This window comes from Emydura macquarii, unplaced genomic scaffold, assembly GCF_026122565.2.
Source record: "Emydura macquarii macquarii isolate MOO-44397 ecotype Brisbane River unplaced genomic scaffold, CSIRO-AGI_Emac_v2 contig_113, whole genome shotgun sequence".
Classification (NCBI taxonomy): Eukaryota; Metazoa; Chordata; order Testudines; family Chelidae; genus Emydura; species Emydura macquarii.
The window spans coordinates 256,673-273,709 of NW_027130250.1; the positions used below are offsets into that span (position 1 = coordinate 256,673).

At 40.4% G+C, this 17,037-nt stretch overlaps 1 protein-coding gene and 1 long non-coding RNA gene across 5 annotated transcripts in view; one reads left to right on the plus strand and one right to left on the minus strand.

Annotated features, from left to right (window-relative positions):
* The window catches only part of LOC137150060 (uncharacterized), a 216,817-nt gene extending 200,452 nt beyond the window's left edge, over nt 1–16,365 (plus strand). For all 4 annotated transcript variants that reach the window (XR_010918893.1, XR_010918896.1, XR_010918890.1 and 1 more), the window contains one exon: nt 16,162–16,365. This is a non-coding gene — a long non-coding RNA (uncharacterized lncRNA). The remainder of the gene's footprint in view (nt 1–16,161) is intronic.
* Nucleotides 1–17,037, minus strand: part of UNC5D (unc-5 netrin receptor D) — a 135,501-nt gene that overhangs the window by 6,779 nt on the left and 111,685 nt on the right. Inside the window, exons 11-15 of the mRNA XM_067543707.1 lie at nt 16,128–16,296; nt 14,566–14,793; nt 11,244–11,393; nt 4,388–4,552; nt 412–590 (exon numbers count right to left, since the gene is read on the minus strand). Coding sequence (XP_067399808.1) covers nt 412–590; nt 4,388–4,552; nt 11,244–11,393; nt 14,566–14,793; nt 16,128–16,296 — 891 coding nt within the window. The remainder of the gene's footprint in view (nt 1–411; nt 591–4,387; nt 4,553–11,243; nt 11,394–14,565; nt 14,794–16,127; nt 16,297–17,037) is intronic.

The following is a 17,037-nucleotide window of genomic DNA, read 5'->3' on the forward strand; positions in this document are numbered from 1 at the left end:
AATATCAAACCTTAAGGGATGTATGTTGTACTATCTTTGTAACACGCAGCAATGTAGAAACCTCTCTGCCTTCTGCAATTGCCTCTTTTGCTAAGACCCCCACATGTATGGGTTGGGGAAGACGTTCCAGGCCATAGAGGAGGAAGTTGGAAATTTCAGGTTACCGTCACCCAAGATTGGCCCAAAGCACTTAATTTGGAGGAGAGAAAGGTTGCTGTTTTCAATTGTTAATCACACACAAACAGATGTATGAACTGCAGATTACCCTGAGTGTAAGTATAGCAATTATTCAAACATCTTTAATACGAGCAAGCAAGCAAGCAAAAAAAAACAAAAACAAAAACCATAATAGCAGCAAATTATTCCCATTGTATATGTAAATGTTCACCTTTCAAACTTGCCTTCCATTACCTGTTGATGCTGTTTTTCTGTGCTAACATTTGCCAGTCTTTGCCTTTGGCATTGGGTGTGTCAAATGTCGCACATATTCTCTGTCTAATGGAGTATGGGATTTTGAAGGCTTTTGGACCAGTTTGTGCAGGGAAGTTGTTGTCCTCGCGTGCAAACAAAGTGATGGTTTCTCTTTCGTTCTACACACAAGATAAAAGCAAAAACAGTTAAAAGATCAGTGGGTATTGAAGATTCCTTTGTAGTTCACAGCACCCCTTTGAGGTAGGGCACGGCTATTATCCCATTATATAGATGAAGCACAGAAAGACTAAGTGACTTGCCCAGACTTCACTGGAAGTCGGTGGTGTTGCAGGGACTTGAGCACAAGTCGTCCAAGTCATAAGTTAGTGCCTTAACCACTCGACCATGTTACATGTGGCTTTGCCACCATTGATTTATGCTTTGATTGATTAATCAGTAATAAGTTTCATTTTAGCAAGACATACCCACACTGTGCTTTAATACCATGAAATGGTTGGACATCTGTGTCCTGTAAATTGCTGCCATGCTTTAAGGAAGACTGTAAATTCCATTCAAATGAATGTACTGTTTCTTTTCTGACTATGTCCATGGTTACTCACAATGTGCCAAATTCGAAGTAGAAACAGTCAAATAGAATTATAGAAATGTAGGACTGGCAGGGACCTTGATAGGTCATCTGGATAAGAAAATAATATGTGGTATACCTCATCCAGTGCACTAATTGCCCCAATAACAATTGTGTGTGTGAAATCAGATGATCGCTACGCGCTCGAATGAACGTACACAGAAAAATGATAAAAGATAAACACGCTATCACCTGTGGGTGAACACTTTTCACAAAGTCATCACTATATCTGACCTATCAGTCTTCATCCTCAAAGGAAACCTGCACAACACTTGAGCAAAGTAATGAATTAAAGCTCCCAGGTTTATCTTTTTAGACACCAAAAATCATGGGCTGAACAGAGACGCTGAATTTATGGCTTATTACAGCAATTTGTAACCCTGCTCTTTTTGTCCTAGGACTACAAAGGTAGTAATAGGCCACTCTACCTTGAATTATCCCTTACAATATAAGCTAACTACATATGCTAAACAATCTGTTCCAGCTTGCATTTTGCTATGGTGGTGGGAGTTCTTTTCCCAGACCTAAAGAAGAGCTCTGTGTGGCTCAAATTCATCTCTCACCAGTAGAAGCTGGTTCCATAAAATATTGCCTCACCTATGTAGCCTTTCTAATAGACTGGGACCGCCATAGTTACAATTACACTGCATACAGTGTTGAAGAACCCAAGTCAGTATTTCCACTTGTAAACAGAAGAAATATGATCTGGAAACAACAAACATGAATACCGATATCAAGACTTTTCTGACTTAATTAGCATTTCAACATGGTGTCCTCTTCCTTCCACCATCTTCCCATTTTCAGTTCATGAGACGATAAGCTGTACAGGGCAGGGACTGACTGTCTGTGTGTATTTGCAGACCTTTGAATTAATGATGCCCCATTCTGAATTGAGGCCCACTGGATGCTACTGCAGTATAAATATTAAATAATACTGATGTTACTAGTATCTTCATATAACATTTATGATACATCCTAAAAGGCATCCATGCAAAGTAATAGGAATGCTGTAGATACATCACCTTTTTTGATTGTTTAAATTAAATATGCAGAAGAAATTTAGATTTTCATACCCTGCACATCTGAGATAAGCCACTGCTATCTGGTTAGCAGTGGGAATTGTAAAGCAATGAGAAGTTCAAGTTTTCAGTCTATTTTTTTTCTGCAGTCAAATGATCCACATCCTTCCATCACCTTTAGAGATAGGATTAAAAAAACTTGCCATATTATGGAATCTGTTTGAAGAGCGCATTGTAATATGCACCTGGGATTTATGGACAGCAACATTTAACTGAGGGGAAAAATGGATGACACTTCTGCATGAAGTTATGGCATATGGGAGGGAGACTCTACTTGGCCATATTCTGAGGGTTTGTTGCTTTTAATAATGGATATAAAAATCATTAAGACACGAAAAAGGACAAAATCTAAAATAGTTTATTATTAAACTGAATGGACCTCGCTGTTGTTGGACTGAGTCTTGCAGGGGGAAACAGACACACAACAAATATCCCCAATGTCATAGAAGGGACATATGAAAAACAGGGATAATTGAAAACATTACTACTATTTATTATCTCTATTACAATATTCAATGCCCATTATGCTAGGTGCTGTATAAACTCATTGACGGTCCTGTGCCCTGAAGAGCTTACAAAGTAAATTGACATGACCAAAAAAGCCTCCGTTATCCCCATTTTGTAGGTAGGAAACTGAGGTACAAAGAGATTGTGACTTTCCCATGCAAGGGGTCTGTGGCAGAGCTAGGAACTGAACTCAGGTCTTTGGAGTCCAAATCTAGTGCATTAACCACAAGGAAGGGCCTCATTCATTTCCATAATCAATGCCACATTTTACACTAGTTTTTTGAAAGGGCTTCAGCATCTGTCAACTGCTGCTATGTCATCTTCGTATTTGTAAGAAACCTCTGGGAGAAAATAAGTGCAATGTAAGGTTTGCTTTCACTTTCTTGAAAGTTTCAACATTCTCTCTCTTGTATTGATAAACTCTTCCACAATTCCATGTTCTCTCTGCAATCCAGCACGGAGACCATGTATTGTACATACCGCGAGGCTTCACATGAGAAGCCTGTTTGTCTCAGATTATTCAGGAGAGAGATGTTCTTTCCCACACTGGTTACAAGCATCTTTCACATTAAAATAACTAATGCAAATCAAGTCACAGCAAGTGAGTGTTATGCTTCTGTCCTGTGTTTTAAAAATCTTAGTCCTGAATATGATGATCTGTAAAACTTTGGATGCCTAAAATAAAAATCCAGCACTGGATCCAGAAACTGAGTTAACACGATAAGGCCACAATCCTGCAATGAGCTCTGCATAGATGAAGGAGTTTGCAAGGACCTCCTGCATGATCAGGAGCCACGGGATCATATCTGCCTCCCGGTCACCATATTCTAGAGTTGGCGTTAAGGAGAGGGGAAGGATAGCCTTGTGGCTAAAGCACTTAAATCTGTCCACGCCTCACTGTGCCCATCTGCATAGTGCACTACATACAGTGTGTCCTATGTCTTTTCCTTTGTTCTTGTTAACGCCTACAAAATGCTCCTGACTTGCCTTGGGCCAGTCTGTAATTGTTGCACTAAAAGATCTGTATGGCATTTGTGGTGGTGGTCCTATTTAGTCCCTCTTCCTTCTCTTTCACTAAGCTCTTTAACCCTTCCTCTGCATGAAGCCTTTAGGTATGTTCCTTTGCACATGCGTATTGTGCCTTTTGCCCAGAAATCGCCGATGGCTTTTCTCACATGAATAAAGCAGGCCCCACAATAGCCTGAAAAGGGTAGATGAGAGACCTATTTTGACAAGCATCTCAGGTGGCCCAGCTATGCGCAATTTTCCAAATTATTTTATTTACCTTGTGAGCAAATGCTCAGGTTTGGGAAGACAAGCTGGGTGGTGGGTTTTGTCATGTAAGATTTTGTGGCAGGGAATTGTGTGAGCAGTAGGAGATTGTTGTCCTCTCTCTTTTACTGATTAAAGTCAATTCTTGAGGCAGAGTTAGCTCATTAGGAATTGAGATTCTTGAATGGAGGGATTGCCGGCATGCTTTTTGACCAGCTCAGTTCAATAACTGGTGTGGGGGTGTGAATAAAAGAAGTTACTCTTATAATATACCCAGACTCCGCATCTCTGACCTCTCCTCCGCTGGGAAGCTGAGCTGAAAAGCAGCTGCTCTCTAGAGGGGAAACACTGGCTACAGAAGTAAAGGCAGCACTATTTTACATAGGGTCAACGGAGGCAGAGTTGTGAGGTGGTGTGCAGTGTTACACAGCAACTTTGTGACAGCGTAGGGAACAGACACGGATGACGTTACCTCTAGAATAGATGTCTGGATCTGTAGGATCTGCTCGTGGCCCTTGACTTGCCGAACACAGATCTTGCAGGAGAGTTGTGTGGTTGCAGGAGTGTAGCGCTCCAGGGAAAAGGCACAGTGCAGTGGCTGCTGGTTCCTGCGCCACACGCGAGAGAACGGGACTTCCTGTGAAAGAAACGCACCCCCAGAGAAACACACACGGAGAGAAGCTGTGACAACTGCAATGCAGGAGAAAAACAATTATATACACGATTTCACTGGAAGTGCTTTTGTAATCATGTCCCTGTGAATGTCGTGGAGCACAAAACTAATTAATGTCACTTCCAATTGAAAACTCCAATGTTAAAATTACCGCAAGCTTAAATTTCCTTCAGTGACATGGATGAGAAGTCATTATTTTTTTTTTTTTAAAGAAACGTATTTCACTCGTAGGAATTTATTTACCACCCCAGCAGAGGTCAGAATTCCAAAATCACTCCCCACCCTGCAGCGCTCTCTAGCTTTCACAATCAGCGTTATAGAATCCTTGAACCTGGAGGTGGCATAGACCCCTCTGAAGTCATCCAGTACTTCCATGACCCAGTGCAGGATTTGTCCATAGAGTACATTTTCCAGGGCTTTATTTAGTCCAATTTTAAATCTCCGGAGTGATGGGTTTCTGCCACTTTCCTTGAGGGGCTCATACACAGCACACTGCACCTCCCAGTTAGGGGAACGTCTCCTACATTCAGCCTGTTTTCCTTTTAACTTCATCCTATCATTGGTTTTCTTTTTGGACCATGTCCCGCTATTCCTTTTTGTCCATAGCAGTCAGCTTCTGTGCTGAACACAAGAACTGAATTAATACCATCTATGCACAAATCAAACCATTACTGTAATGTGTCAGTATAAAATTTCAGGCACATCTGGCTACCCTGATTTCCTATGAAGATGAGGGCGCACGGGAGTAGGTGGGGAGCATACAATCCAATAGTGGGCAGTTAGAACTTTAATGTTGCGAAAGGGACCCTAAGACAACTATTAGCCCCCTCTCCCTCAACATTGGCAGTAAGTTATTACTGTAGTATCAGTCGAACATCTGATACACACCACTAGTAGGTACCCTTACCTTACAGGCATCTAAACAGTGAAGGTAATTCAAACAAAATGTTGTCCATTCATTTAAAAATATTTTAAAGTCACGACAAATGGACAAACTAGTCAGGAGCGGAGGAAGTGTTTTGCCCAGCTCAACTCAATAACTCATGTAGCTAATTATGAGCAGCAGGGCTGAAAGCCATTGAACCAAACTGTAAACCCTGTGTAGGGTGGAAACCACTGCCAGCCATGGGGTGTGGTAGCTCCTCTCGTTCCAGCACTTTAGGATGAGAAAGTATTAAATGGCTCAGATGAGGTATTATCTTAACCTAAAGGAAGAGAATTAGGTTTTAAATGCAGATTTAAATGTCTTATTTTGCAGTGCTAGTTTCTCTTCCTGTGTCCTCTTTAAATTTTAGCTCCATAAATATTGAAAGACAGAGGTGATCTGAGGAGGTAGGCACTGAAAGAAAAAAAAGTCAGATTTAATCTGGTCATACTTTATATTATGGTTCCATTTGTAAAGGGTTAATAAATGGATGCGATGAGAATGAGACATGAGTAGTATGTGTTTTAAGTGGCTATACTCACATCAGTAAAAATCTTATGATTATAAGCAACTATTTAGCTGCTGAATTCTAATCAACTGTTATTTATTCTTCATTAAATCATTTATTAACCCTTTGATAAGGTAATTATAAATTGAACCTTAACATAAAGTGTGACCTTTAATATTTCATTTCAGTGGAAAACAGATGAGCGCCTCTTCCTTACCTGCTTTCTTTACACTGTTTCTATCCAAGGAGCCCCTTTTCTCAGCTATGCATATATAAGACTCTGTGCACTCACAGCAAAATTGCAACCTATATCCCCTATTATGATACTTCGTACTCCTATAGCTTGCTTACATTGGAGACATCAATGCATTTTCCAACAAGAATCTCACTGCACCCTTCTGAAGGTGGGTATGGCTGATACATATTAGAGATCATTTTACCCACCTCTGAAATGCAGCTAACTCTGCATCTTCTCAAGACAGTCAGGGCTTACACAAAATGATACACTAAGTAGTAATTAGACGTGCTATATTTAGTTCCGGCGTTAGTAGGAATAGCAAGATACCAATGGTGATAAAGAAAACATTAAAAAAATATTAAAAATGGAGCAACTGTAATTAGCTTTTTCCAGAGTAATCATCTTTGCTTTCATTCGGCGTGGGGAGGGACTCATATGGGAACTCACTGAGCTGAAAAGAATTATGTGAAAAGTAAAACAAGAGGACAAAGTATTGTGACGTTATGAGTGTTTAAAGTATTGTGGAAATGCTTTCAGTTTGATTCCCAGTTATAATTAGGCTCCTAGCAGATGGAGAAAATGTAAATCATCTCCTATCAGGAGACAGGTTCTGTGGAGCCTCCAAGATGGAGAAAGTGCTGGGAAAAACAGCTGTTTTTACTTAAGGAAGGTGGCTGTTGGGCTTCTTACTATATTTGTCTGAGTCTTATCCTGATCTGACACTCACTCTCTAGAGGGGTTCCCCTGTCACTTGTGAAAGTTAACCCAAGCTTTAAATGTCTGCTCCTGTGGGATGCCCAGCAGGACCGAATGCACCTGGTATGTTACAGGAAAGCTCCCTCCACCCCCCACACTGATGTGGTGTCTTTAGGGGGATTAACCGCCACTGCTTTTTTGTGATTTATTTTTTCCTTTTGATTTATAATTTGTGTTTTAAAAAAAAAGGGGGGGGGGGAATCCTACCACGGGGTTTGCACGTCCTGCCATCACAAAGACAAAAGGCAGCACAATCGGCTCACCACCTCCTACAGAGGAACACCACGTACTTAAATACCAGCACTCAGACAAATCACAGTTCCACCAACCTCTCTTCAAAGGTCGCCTGAAACAAACGGACCCCGCAGTGTGTCCAGCAAGAGGACAAATCCAAACTATTTTGTACCCGTAATGGAAGGGCTTTCCAAGTCCCGGGGCGCTTATGGGGACTACCCTGCCTGCAATCCGCTCCCTAATACACAGAGGGATCTAACATCAGAACACCTGCTGGGCACAACTCTATAGGGCATTATTACGAGATGTTGCCATAGCATTTGGTTACTTGATGGAGTTTTTCCAAACTGAAAACTCAGATCTGCGTTCCTCCTTCCTCTGAATTTCAAGTGGGCAGAACTGAGTGCCCATAACCAAATTGCCCTGGTCACCATATTATATTTTTATTCAGGTTCAACATCCTATTTTCCAATCAGTTGTTCAGGTGACTGTTGCAAAACATGAGTTAAAGCAGCCAAAGTCTAGACAAACCTGCTGTTCTTGGGGCATCACAAAAGCTACTGTAAGGGAGTTGGGGCCCAGTGTACAGCATGCCCAGGCCATGCTGCATTGGGAGCTCAGCACCCAGACAGAGCAGCACACAGGTCCTATGGGGGAGAAAGGATACCCTATTCCTGCTGAATGCTGACTATGGCATGGACATGTTCCTTCTCTCCCACCTCAGGGATTTTGCAGGGTCTCTGCTTATGAAGCCACCACTGGATCATCATTCAAGTCCCTTCATAATACTCACTTTGCCACATGCGCTCCAAGAACTGAATTATTTCTCTCTCTCTTGTTTCCACAATTGAATGGAACAGTCAAGATGCACGCGCTAAACCTGACCTGCGGGCTAGGAACGTGGGAATTGCCGGTCTGGCTCAGTCCTAGGTCCATCTAGTCCAGTGCTATATTTAGCTCCTGAGTGGCTAGCAGTAGCAAGAATACCAATGGTGATCAAGAAAACAGTATAAAAAATAAACATTGACAATGGAGCAGAGGTCATTAGATTTTTCCCCAGTAATCATCTTTGCTTTCATTTGGAGTGTTAAATATAGCACTGACTTGTGTGTAAGAACCCTACAGGAGGCGGATGTGGAATCATCAGCTTCCTGCAGTATGTCTCATTCTCGTTTTTGATGTAAGATTGGTAGAAGGCCTGAAATATGAGATTTTAGATCCGTATCTGAGGTATCAATAGCACTCCTCCTCCCTTTCCACAACATCGGTTACCCTCGCTTGTTGGGTCACATCTACAAAGATTGTAAGCTTTTGGGGGCAAGATCTTTTAGTAGCTCTGTGCCAAGCACACTCTGGGTGCTGCCAACATGAGCCGCTTCCAGCCCTCCTTGGTTTTGGGGGAAAGTGTTGGGCGTGGTTCACGAAATAAAAGGGAGTCAAAATTGGAGAAAAATTTGCAAAGCCCTGAAGACCCATCTTGGAGCTCAAAGTTGGGCTTCTAGAGGATGGAAATAGGTGACATTTTATTTGTTCACATAGGGCCCCAATCTAAGCTGTCAGCAGATCTAGAGATTCATTACAGACCACGTTTCACTGAGCACAGAATATGATGCTAGTGCAAATTGTGCTGCCGTTCCTATTAAAAACAATAATTATTTCTCAGCCGTCCAAGTCATTCAAAATTACACACAATTATAAAATGCAAATATTTATTCGGCTTCAATATCATCCTGTCAAATCCATTTTGATGACAGAAGTTTTGCAGGCACTTTTGTTTAATGCAGAGCTGCCGCCAATGTTGCAAGAGTGGGTAATCTGAGCACTACATGTAAAATTCCTGCAGATTCCTGTTCCCATCCGTCCTATTATGCACTCTTCTTAGAGCAGACAGCACTTATCACTTAAATGCCGCTCGGTGGGATACGGCTTCCTCATCTGATTTTTTTATTTTTTCTCTCTCAGCAATACATTTAATAGTTATTTTTGAGGGTGCCACTCACATTAGATCCAGTGAAGGTGAGGCTCTTCCAACCCATAAAGATAAATATGGAGAAATTTGCATGGCTATCAGGACTTGTTTTAACAGCACCCTACAGTTCAATTTGGCCTGGAAGCTCCAGAATATTGCTTGCCAACAGAGTACATGAATACCTAGGTTTAATACACCACAAACAATATATTTATTCATAGAAATTGTACGTGGTGTTAGAGAAAGTGCTGAACCACACACAAAATGCTTTGGGGGCTCCAAGTCACTCTCAGCACTTTGCACATACTGAGAACTCTCATCCATCAAGGAGATAATGCCCGAAAGACACAGTTCTGCAGAAAGAAACCGCCAGAAATAACTCTCACCAAACTCTTTAAATACACAGAAACGTGGAGAACAGAGCTGGAAGGATCCCAGTGGGTCACCCAGACTATCCTTCCCTGGCCAGAGTTAATCATCCAGTCTAATTTTAAATGGCAGATTCTTTCTTATGTAACTGCAGACCCCTGCTGCAGATGTCTATGCAATAAGCCAGGTCAGTGCTAAAATGTGGAATTCTGTGAGCATTGAAGCCACATGCATATGCCTTGAATGCTCATTATAGGAGCATGAGAAAATACAGCCCTTTGAAGAGCAGCATTATCTACCACTAAGGTTGTTGAAATGAGTTGTTTTGCTGCACTAGCAGTGAGAAAGGGGACCGAATAAACCATTGTAATGGGTTGGCTTTGCAGTAGGCACCAGGGTGTGCAAATTCATTTAAGCCATACTAGTGCTGCTATGCGATCTGCTATTGTGTATATTGGACGTTTAAATGATACTAATTCTTTACAGTGGAACCTGTGAAAGACACCTCACCCTCCCTGACTTAAGGCAGTCTGAAGAGACAAGCTCCAAGTATCCCCAATTGTGCTGAGTGCAACTGTAGTCCATCTTTATTAGAAGAGTCTTCTGTAAGCAAACTATTTCTGATGGTGCCTGGAGTCATTCTTGACTGCACTACATACAGGGTTTTTACTCTCTGGGACTGGGTTAATCAGGAGGTGTTCCCTTGCGCTTAATGTACAGATACCTATAGATTTTAATTTGTCTAACACCAGCGTGAGGGGACTATAGATTGATAGGTTTGTTTTGTAAACTGTAAAATAAGTAAACATAATAAAACAAGACACTCACAGCAACTTGTTCTGCACAGCAGTTTGTGGGAATGACATTCTCTTTCCTTTCCATTTAAATTATGTGGCATAAGTTACCTTCATGCTCTCTCTCTATTTCTAGCATGGGGTTTGCATTCCTGGACAGTCTCACTGATGTTTAGGACAATCTGCCTATACACTAGAGACTAATTTTGCCCAAAGGGTCCAAGAGACCCTGCTTTCCTCTTCTGTCTACTTGCTTTCAGGGTGTGTGAGATGATACACTAATTAAGCTCTTCTCCTTTATTTTTAGCACGCTTTGTGCCAGGGCATTGCTTCCAATTTCCAGGAACCAATGTACTTGATAGGCTCTTTCTCTCACTTTGATTTATTCTTTCCATTTTAGACAGTCTCTTTAATTAATACACCCCAGGTGGGACAACTTGCTGCTCTCTCGTTTCTAAGCCTAAATATATACATGCTATTGTCTGAACCAAAGACATTCAGAGATGCACTTCATTTCAGCTGATCAGTCACTGTTGCATTAAGTCCAGGATGACAACTCCATTACTGATATTGAAAAACTGCTCTTAACAGGAATGATGACGTTGAGCCTGAATATAGGGAGTGAGGTTGGGGTGAAGATGATGCGGGGGAAAATAAAAGCATGTGTCTGTAAGCTGAGAGAGATTTACAACCACTGTGCTTTTATCATGTTTCATTCGTTTCTCACAATCATGGTTGCATTTTCCTTGGCTGCTCAAAGATTAAATCCACGCTTTTCTTAGGATAACAAAATAAGGGAGGCAGTTACTTGGTCTGCACTCTGCTTTTACTGGTAAAAATTCATAAAAAAAAATAAAAGTACCTGACACGCAGTAAATGGTTTAATTCTCCAGAGGAAAGGAGGGATATCCAGGACAGAGATCTGAAGACTAAAGGTATTTCCTTTGAAATGCAGCAACTTCGGTTCCTCTAGCAATTGTCCTCCTCTGTGTCTTTCATCGGAAACTACTTCCTGCAGAAGGCGGGGGGGAGAAACAAACAAAGATGAGGCTTACAGTGTCGTTACTATTGAAAATATCTATATTAACACATGTGACTGCTCATTAAAGGGGCCAGACTGACAGCCCTGGAAAATGAATCCACAGGGTTGCTACAACGCAACAGACGACAGCAATGCAGTCTGTCCTGCATAGCCCTGACAAGGTGACTTGGCATTGATATGTGGGGACCACCCTGATGGTGGAGAAGGGAGAGGTCAGTTCCTGTGCCTTTGGCAGTCCTTTTTCCCCCTGCTTGGATGGTGACTCTTATGACTTGAATGCCAGTCCATCAGAATTTGGATTGAGCACGCCAACCTGTTTCACACAGAAATCAATGGGAGTTAGTTACCTAGGCACTAGGTTATCTGCATTTTTAGACACCTAAATAACTGTATAGATCTGGCCCTGGGAGTTTTGCCATTGCATTGAGTGGGATAAGGATTGCCTCCTGTGTGTTTAAAAGGCCGCATGCATCCGTGTTCTACAGAAAGAATAATACATGTCATAAAACAGCAGAGGGGCAAAATCTGATTCCTTTGGTTTGGGTCCTGTCAAAGCTGCAGCATCACACATCTGGACTGGGCTGACGGGGATCTTTTCCCATATGTCAGTCTCTTACACTGCTGCTATTATTGGTATAGGGCTTAAGTCATGACCCTTGGAAAAGAGTAAGGTGCACCTGTGGAGACTGCCCACATTCCAGATCACTGCCACTGTAGGGCTGCTACTCCCCATCCAGTCTGTGGGGAGCATTAATGCTGCCCCCTTCACGCTGGCCAGAGCAGCTGAGGCAGAGTATAAGGGGAAGTAAGTTGTGCATGGAAAAGTGCTGGCACGGCTTCTTCCCTGCTAGAGGAAGGGGGAAATGAGAGACTAAGCCTCGACAGTCACTGCTGGGTCCCTGGAGCAGTGCAACCTTACTCGGCTTCTAAGAATAAGGAATACTAAGACTGTAAGGAATACAAAGAAGAAGGACTTGTGTTACTGCCCACATAGTTCTTTAACATTAATTGAACTGGACAGATAGCTATAATGATGAGTATGTACTCTCAGTACGTTAAAGGGCAGGGAAATGGCAGCACTGAATTGACACATTTGCCACACACAATGTTTCAATTTAAAATAATAGTACGAAATCATCTGTCTGTACCTGAGATTGCATTACAGATATAAGCAAGGAGCAACATCCTGCAGAAATCTTTTGAAATTAGATTTTAAATCCACATGAATTCCAAGTAATTTGTGAACATCGACGTGAGCTGCAGGGCTTGTCAGTACCACAAAACCATTGTTAGAAGGACTACAGACTTGCTTATGGCTTCTAAAAAACACAGTTAATGCTCCACTCCTTGACGCTATAAATCAGGCATCCCTGGCAAGAAACTAGTTGATGGCCTTCGACAGAACAATAAGCTTATGTGCCAAAGGGACCAATGAAAACTAGCTTCATTTCAAACACTGGTTTTTAGGTCTACGGGAAACAATGGGTCGGGTCTGTCTCCAAAGCTTTGTTTTTTTAATTTCAATGAAGGAGGGTACATCTCTATTTGATACCTCTTTTTAATGCTCCTTGAAATCTTCTGAGATAAACTATAGAAGTATGAACAATTGGCCAATCCTGAAACCTTTAATTATGCAGGTACTCAACAGAACTGGAGACCATTCCATCTGTCTAAGTTCTTATATAGGTCTCCATCACCATGGTATCTCCTAAGCATGTTTAGTTTAGTACACACAAACACCTATGTTAAGTAAGTAGTAATAACCTCATTTCACAAATAGACAAATTGAGGCAAGTAAGCTTGTAATGCAAATGAACAACAGAGGCAGGAATAGAACTCAGTAGTCCTGACTCAGACCAGAGCTGCTATTTATCTATTGCTGACACTTTTTGCGATAATTAGTCCATTTCTATCTTTAAAAGGAAGCTGGCACTGAACTGTCAGGACTTTTATAGAGAAAATTGCATTTCATAAATATATAATAGTCTTATGTACAGACAATGTGCTGGTTTCTATAAGTGGAAAAAAACTTGTAATCCTAGAACTACTTATTTTTAAAATATCAAGATCTAAATTATAAATAGACATGTCTTATTTATTTTCATTAACATTAAAGGGGGAAACCCTCTAATCTCCTTCATTGTTTTTCTGAATGCAGCAGCAATTTTGGAACCAAAATTGTTCAATTAAATCAAGCTTTTTTATTGTTTTTGTTTCTTTCAGTAAAGTGTAGGCTAGATGAATCATTCAGCAAGAGAAAAGCAAGCTGTAAGAACCAATCTGAAAAAACAGTAGAGAGTTGCTTTGGATAAGACAAACTTGTTTCTGGTTTTCCCATGTGTGATATTTTCACTCTTCTTCTGTTGCAGAATACTAGTTTCTGGAATTTCTGCTTGCTAAAATGCTTTGAAGACTTGTAGTATTACTGTTCTGAACATTTTATTATATAATGCATGCACATGACAACAGGACAGCTCCGTAGCGGATTAAAATTCTCGTAGCTCCATTGAAGTCAATGCATGACACAGATTTACAGCAGCTGAGTTTCTGACCCAGTGCAAGCGAGGGGTGTGGATGTGTCTTTTTGTATGCAAGGTCAGAATCTGGGCTTAATTTCATGCAGACTTACCAAGACAAATATCAGTAGGCGTTAGTACGTGCTACCCAGCTATATGGGCAGCGAGTGCAGAGCTGCTGTACTTCTCTAGCTACTACTAGCTGTTCCTTAATGGCTTTTCTTTTATTAAAAACATAGTGATGTTACAGTGTGCTTTAAGAGTCATGGTTCTGGGATGCAAAATGGGAATAGGAATAGGAAAAAAAAATCAGCTGCCACAACAAACTTCATCTCTATTCCCAAAAGACAAGTGTTTTATTACAGCTGCAGCCACGGCAAACTCCAAAGAAGGCAATTTTTACAGAAACACCATGTGAAAAAAAAAAATTTAATTTTGATTAACCACCACAGGGTTCCATTTAAGTTTTTTAAAGAAATTATGCACAATTATCGTACAGTGCCTAGCACAATGGGATCCTGGTCCGTGACTAGGCCTTTAAAGGTGCTAGGTTAATAGAAATAATAAGAGGATAATTCTATGGGGGGGGAAAAAACAAATAAAATTCATGAGTTGAAATAATGTACCTGAAATGCACAAGGAGTGTTGTCCATACAATAGACTCTCAGATTGTAATCCAATGAATTGCAAGACATGCAGCCAAAAACTGCCACTTTCAGCTGTTTAACTGCACAGTCAGAGATGGGCTCCCCAGCAAGAGCGTAAGTTCCAAAGCTGTCCAAGAGAATGTGACAGGCGTAAGGATCCAATAGGCAGTAGCAGGAAGTAGTTTCTTCTTCCATGGACATCACTTCCTATATAATGAAAATCATATTTCAAAATCAATAGGCTGTTTAGAACAGGTGCCGTGACATTTCAGTTAATCTTTTTGTTTTTTCTCATTCATTTGAAATGTAAAATACTTTAGGGTCAAGATTGCATAGACTTTACTCCTGTGTTCACTATCTAGCCCTAAGTCAGCAGCAGTGCTCATGACTATATATTGTGCAGAATTCATTGTGTACAGCATGTAGTAATGATGCATAAGCAGTTTTAGCATCTTCTCAAATGTTCTTGGATTTCTAGCTAATTTCTCCCCATGTCAGGTTAAGAAATTACCTTGAAGATGATAGGCCATAAGCAAACCTTGAACAACAGTCTGCATCTGACATCCTCTTATAGCATCCGTCAAGATAATGTTTATTCCGATCCAAAAAAATACAATATTGTCTTCACGTACACTTTTGCCATTGTTGTATTGTTATTAGATAAATGGTTTGGGGAATTTGCACTGTAATATTTCATTGTTCCTCGGTAGTCCTTGAATACTGGTAACCGGCACTGATAGAACTGAGTGAGTACTGAATGCAACAACGTCAAGTATAGAAGAACTATGCTAGACTTGAAATGGTGCAAAGAAGGTTAAGAAAGTCATGGATGGTTTTACTGTTGGGCTTTCCCACAGCATGAAGGGGGGGAAAGGGAAAACTCAATTAAACTGACAGATAGTTTGAACTGAAAATGGGAATTACTTTATGCGGCATGTAATAAACCTGTACACATTACTGACACAGGATAATCCATTGAGGTAACCAATTAAGTGGAATAGAGAATGGCATGAAATATGAGAGTCCAGGAAGACTCTATTCCAGAAAAGTTAAGTAAAAATATTAAACTTCATGCTTCAGTTCTTAAGGAATTCCTTACCTTTCTTTCCATCATGGTAAAGTTTTCCCAAACTGATCAGGTTTAGTTATGGGTGAGTCTCCTAGGAGAGTTTAGACTTATTTGAATTTCTTAATGACTTAGAAACAGCAGATACTATAGCAGTCAATTGATACTGATCCCCGTTATGTGGCCTCTGGTGAACTAAACCCAAATCACACAACAGCGACCAGATCATAAAATGCAGTCTCTTTTCAGCATATGTTGTTTATACCTTCTAGGGATGACCTCAATTAAGGTGGATTACATCTTTTGAAATTTCAAAAAAATGTATCAGTTTTGAATTGCAGTGGGGAAAAAGGATTTTTAAAATATGTGGATTTCTCTCCCCACCCTCCTAGCTTTAAATTTATACCGGATGGTTGTATTTTTTTTATATTTTCATAGTCAGTCAGGCTGTTGGAGAGGGGTATTTTAAACTTACCTCCCATTTCCCTTGTTGTGTTCTTTTTTTCAAGCGAATATTCCAATGTTCAGAATTTACTTCTGCACAATGTGGTATAGTCAAGGCAAAAGGAGTGGTGACAGTCACATCTGGAGGGCCACATGTGACTTCTGGACCAAGAAGAACTTCTGTGCCTTCTGGCTGTATACTTCATATGTAAATAAATATAAGAAGGAAAAAAACTCAAAGTATTTTTAAAAAAAGGAATGACAACTTTTCTAGCATTTTTTATCAAAATAGAATTCATTTATGTTAACTGCAATACACAAATATTTAAAATATTTGTAGCCAAAATCTGAGAGCCTCGTCCATCTGTTACACAGGCAAAACGGAAAGCCAACTGCTGTGCTTATTTCAGTATAGAATCTGAAGCTGATATGAAAAAGACTTATTAGGCCACATATATAATCTATCCTCCACTGGTCAGTTCAAGGAACAAAATCCTGAAGTACTTTTCTATATGAATAAATCAAATACAAATTTAATATTACTCTATGTAAGCAAGGCTTATTTTATGCACCAGCTGGCGATATCACCATCTAATACTTTTCTTATCAACAATATTTACATAGTAGTAAAGATAAAACAAATTATGGTGGAAAAAATACAGCCTCTCACAAACTTCCCCAGATTGAGTGTGATTTTCCTGGTTTGAGAACATATTTATATTCTGCCAATTGAACAAAATAGGTAGAGAGATGGCAGACATTGTTATAAATATACAGTCTGAGATATGAATCTTTCCCAGCTCACCCATTCAGACCTAAATTTAACTCCATCCCACACAAATCCATTTTCCCTCACTTTCTGTATTGTAAACACATATACAGAAGAATGAAATGGAAATGATAGAAAGTGTCTGATTCAATGGTTAGACCAAAATGGCATG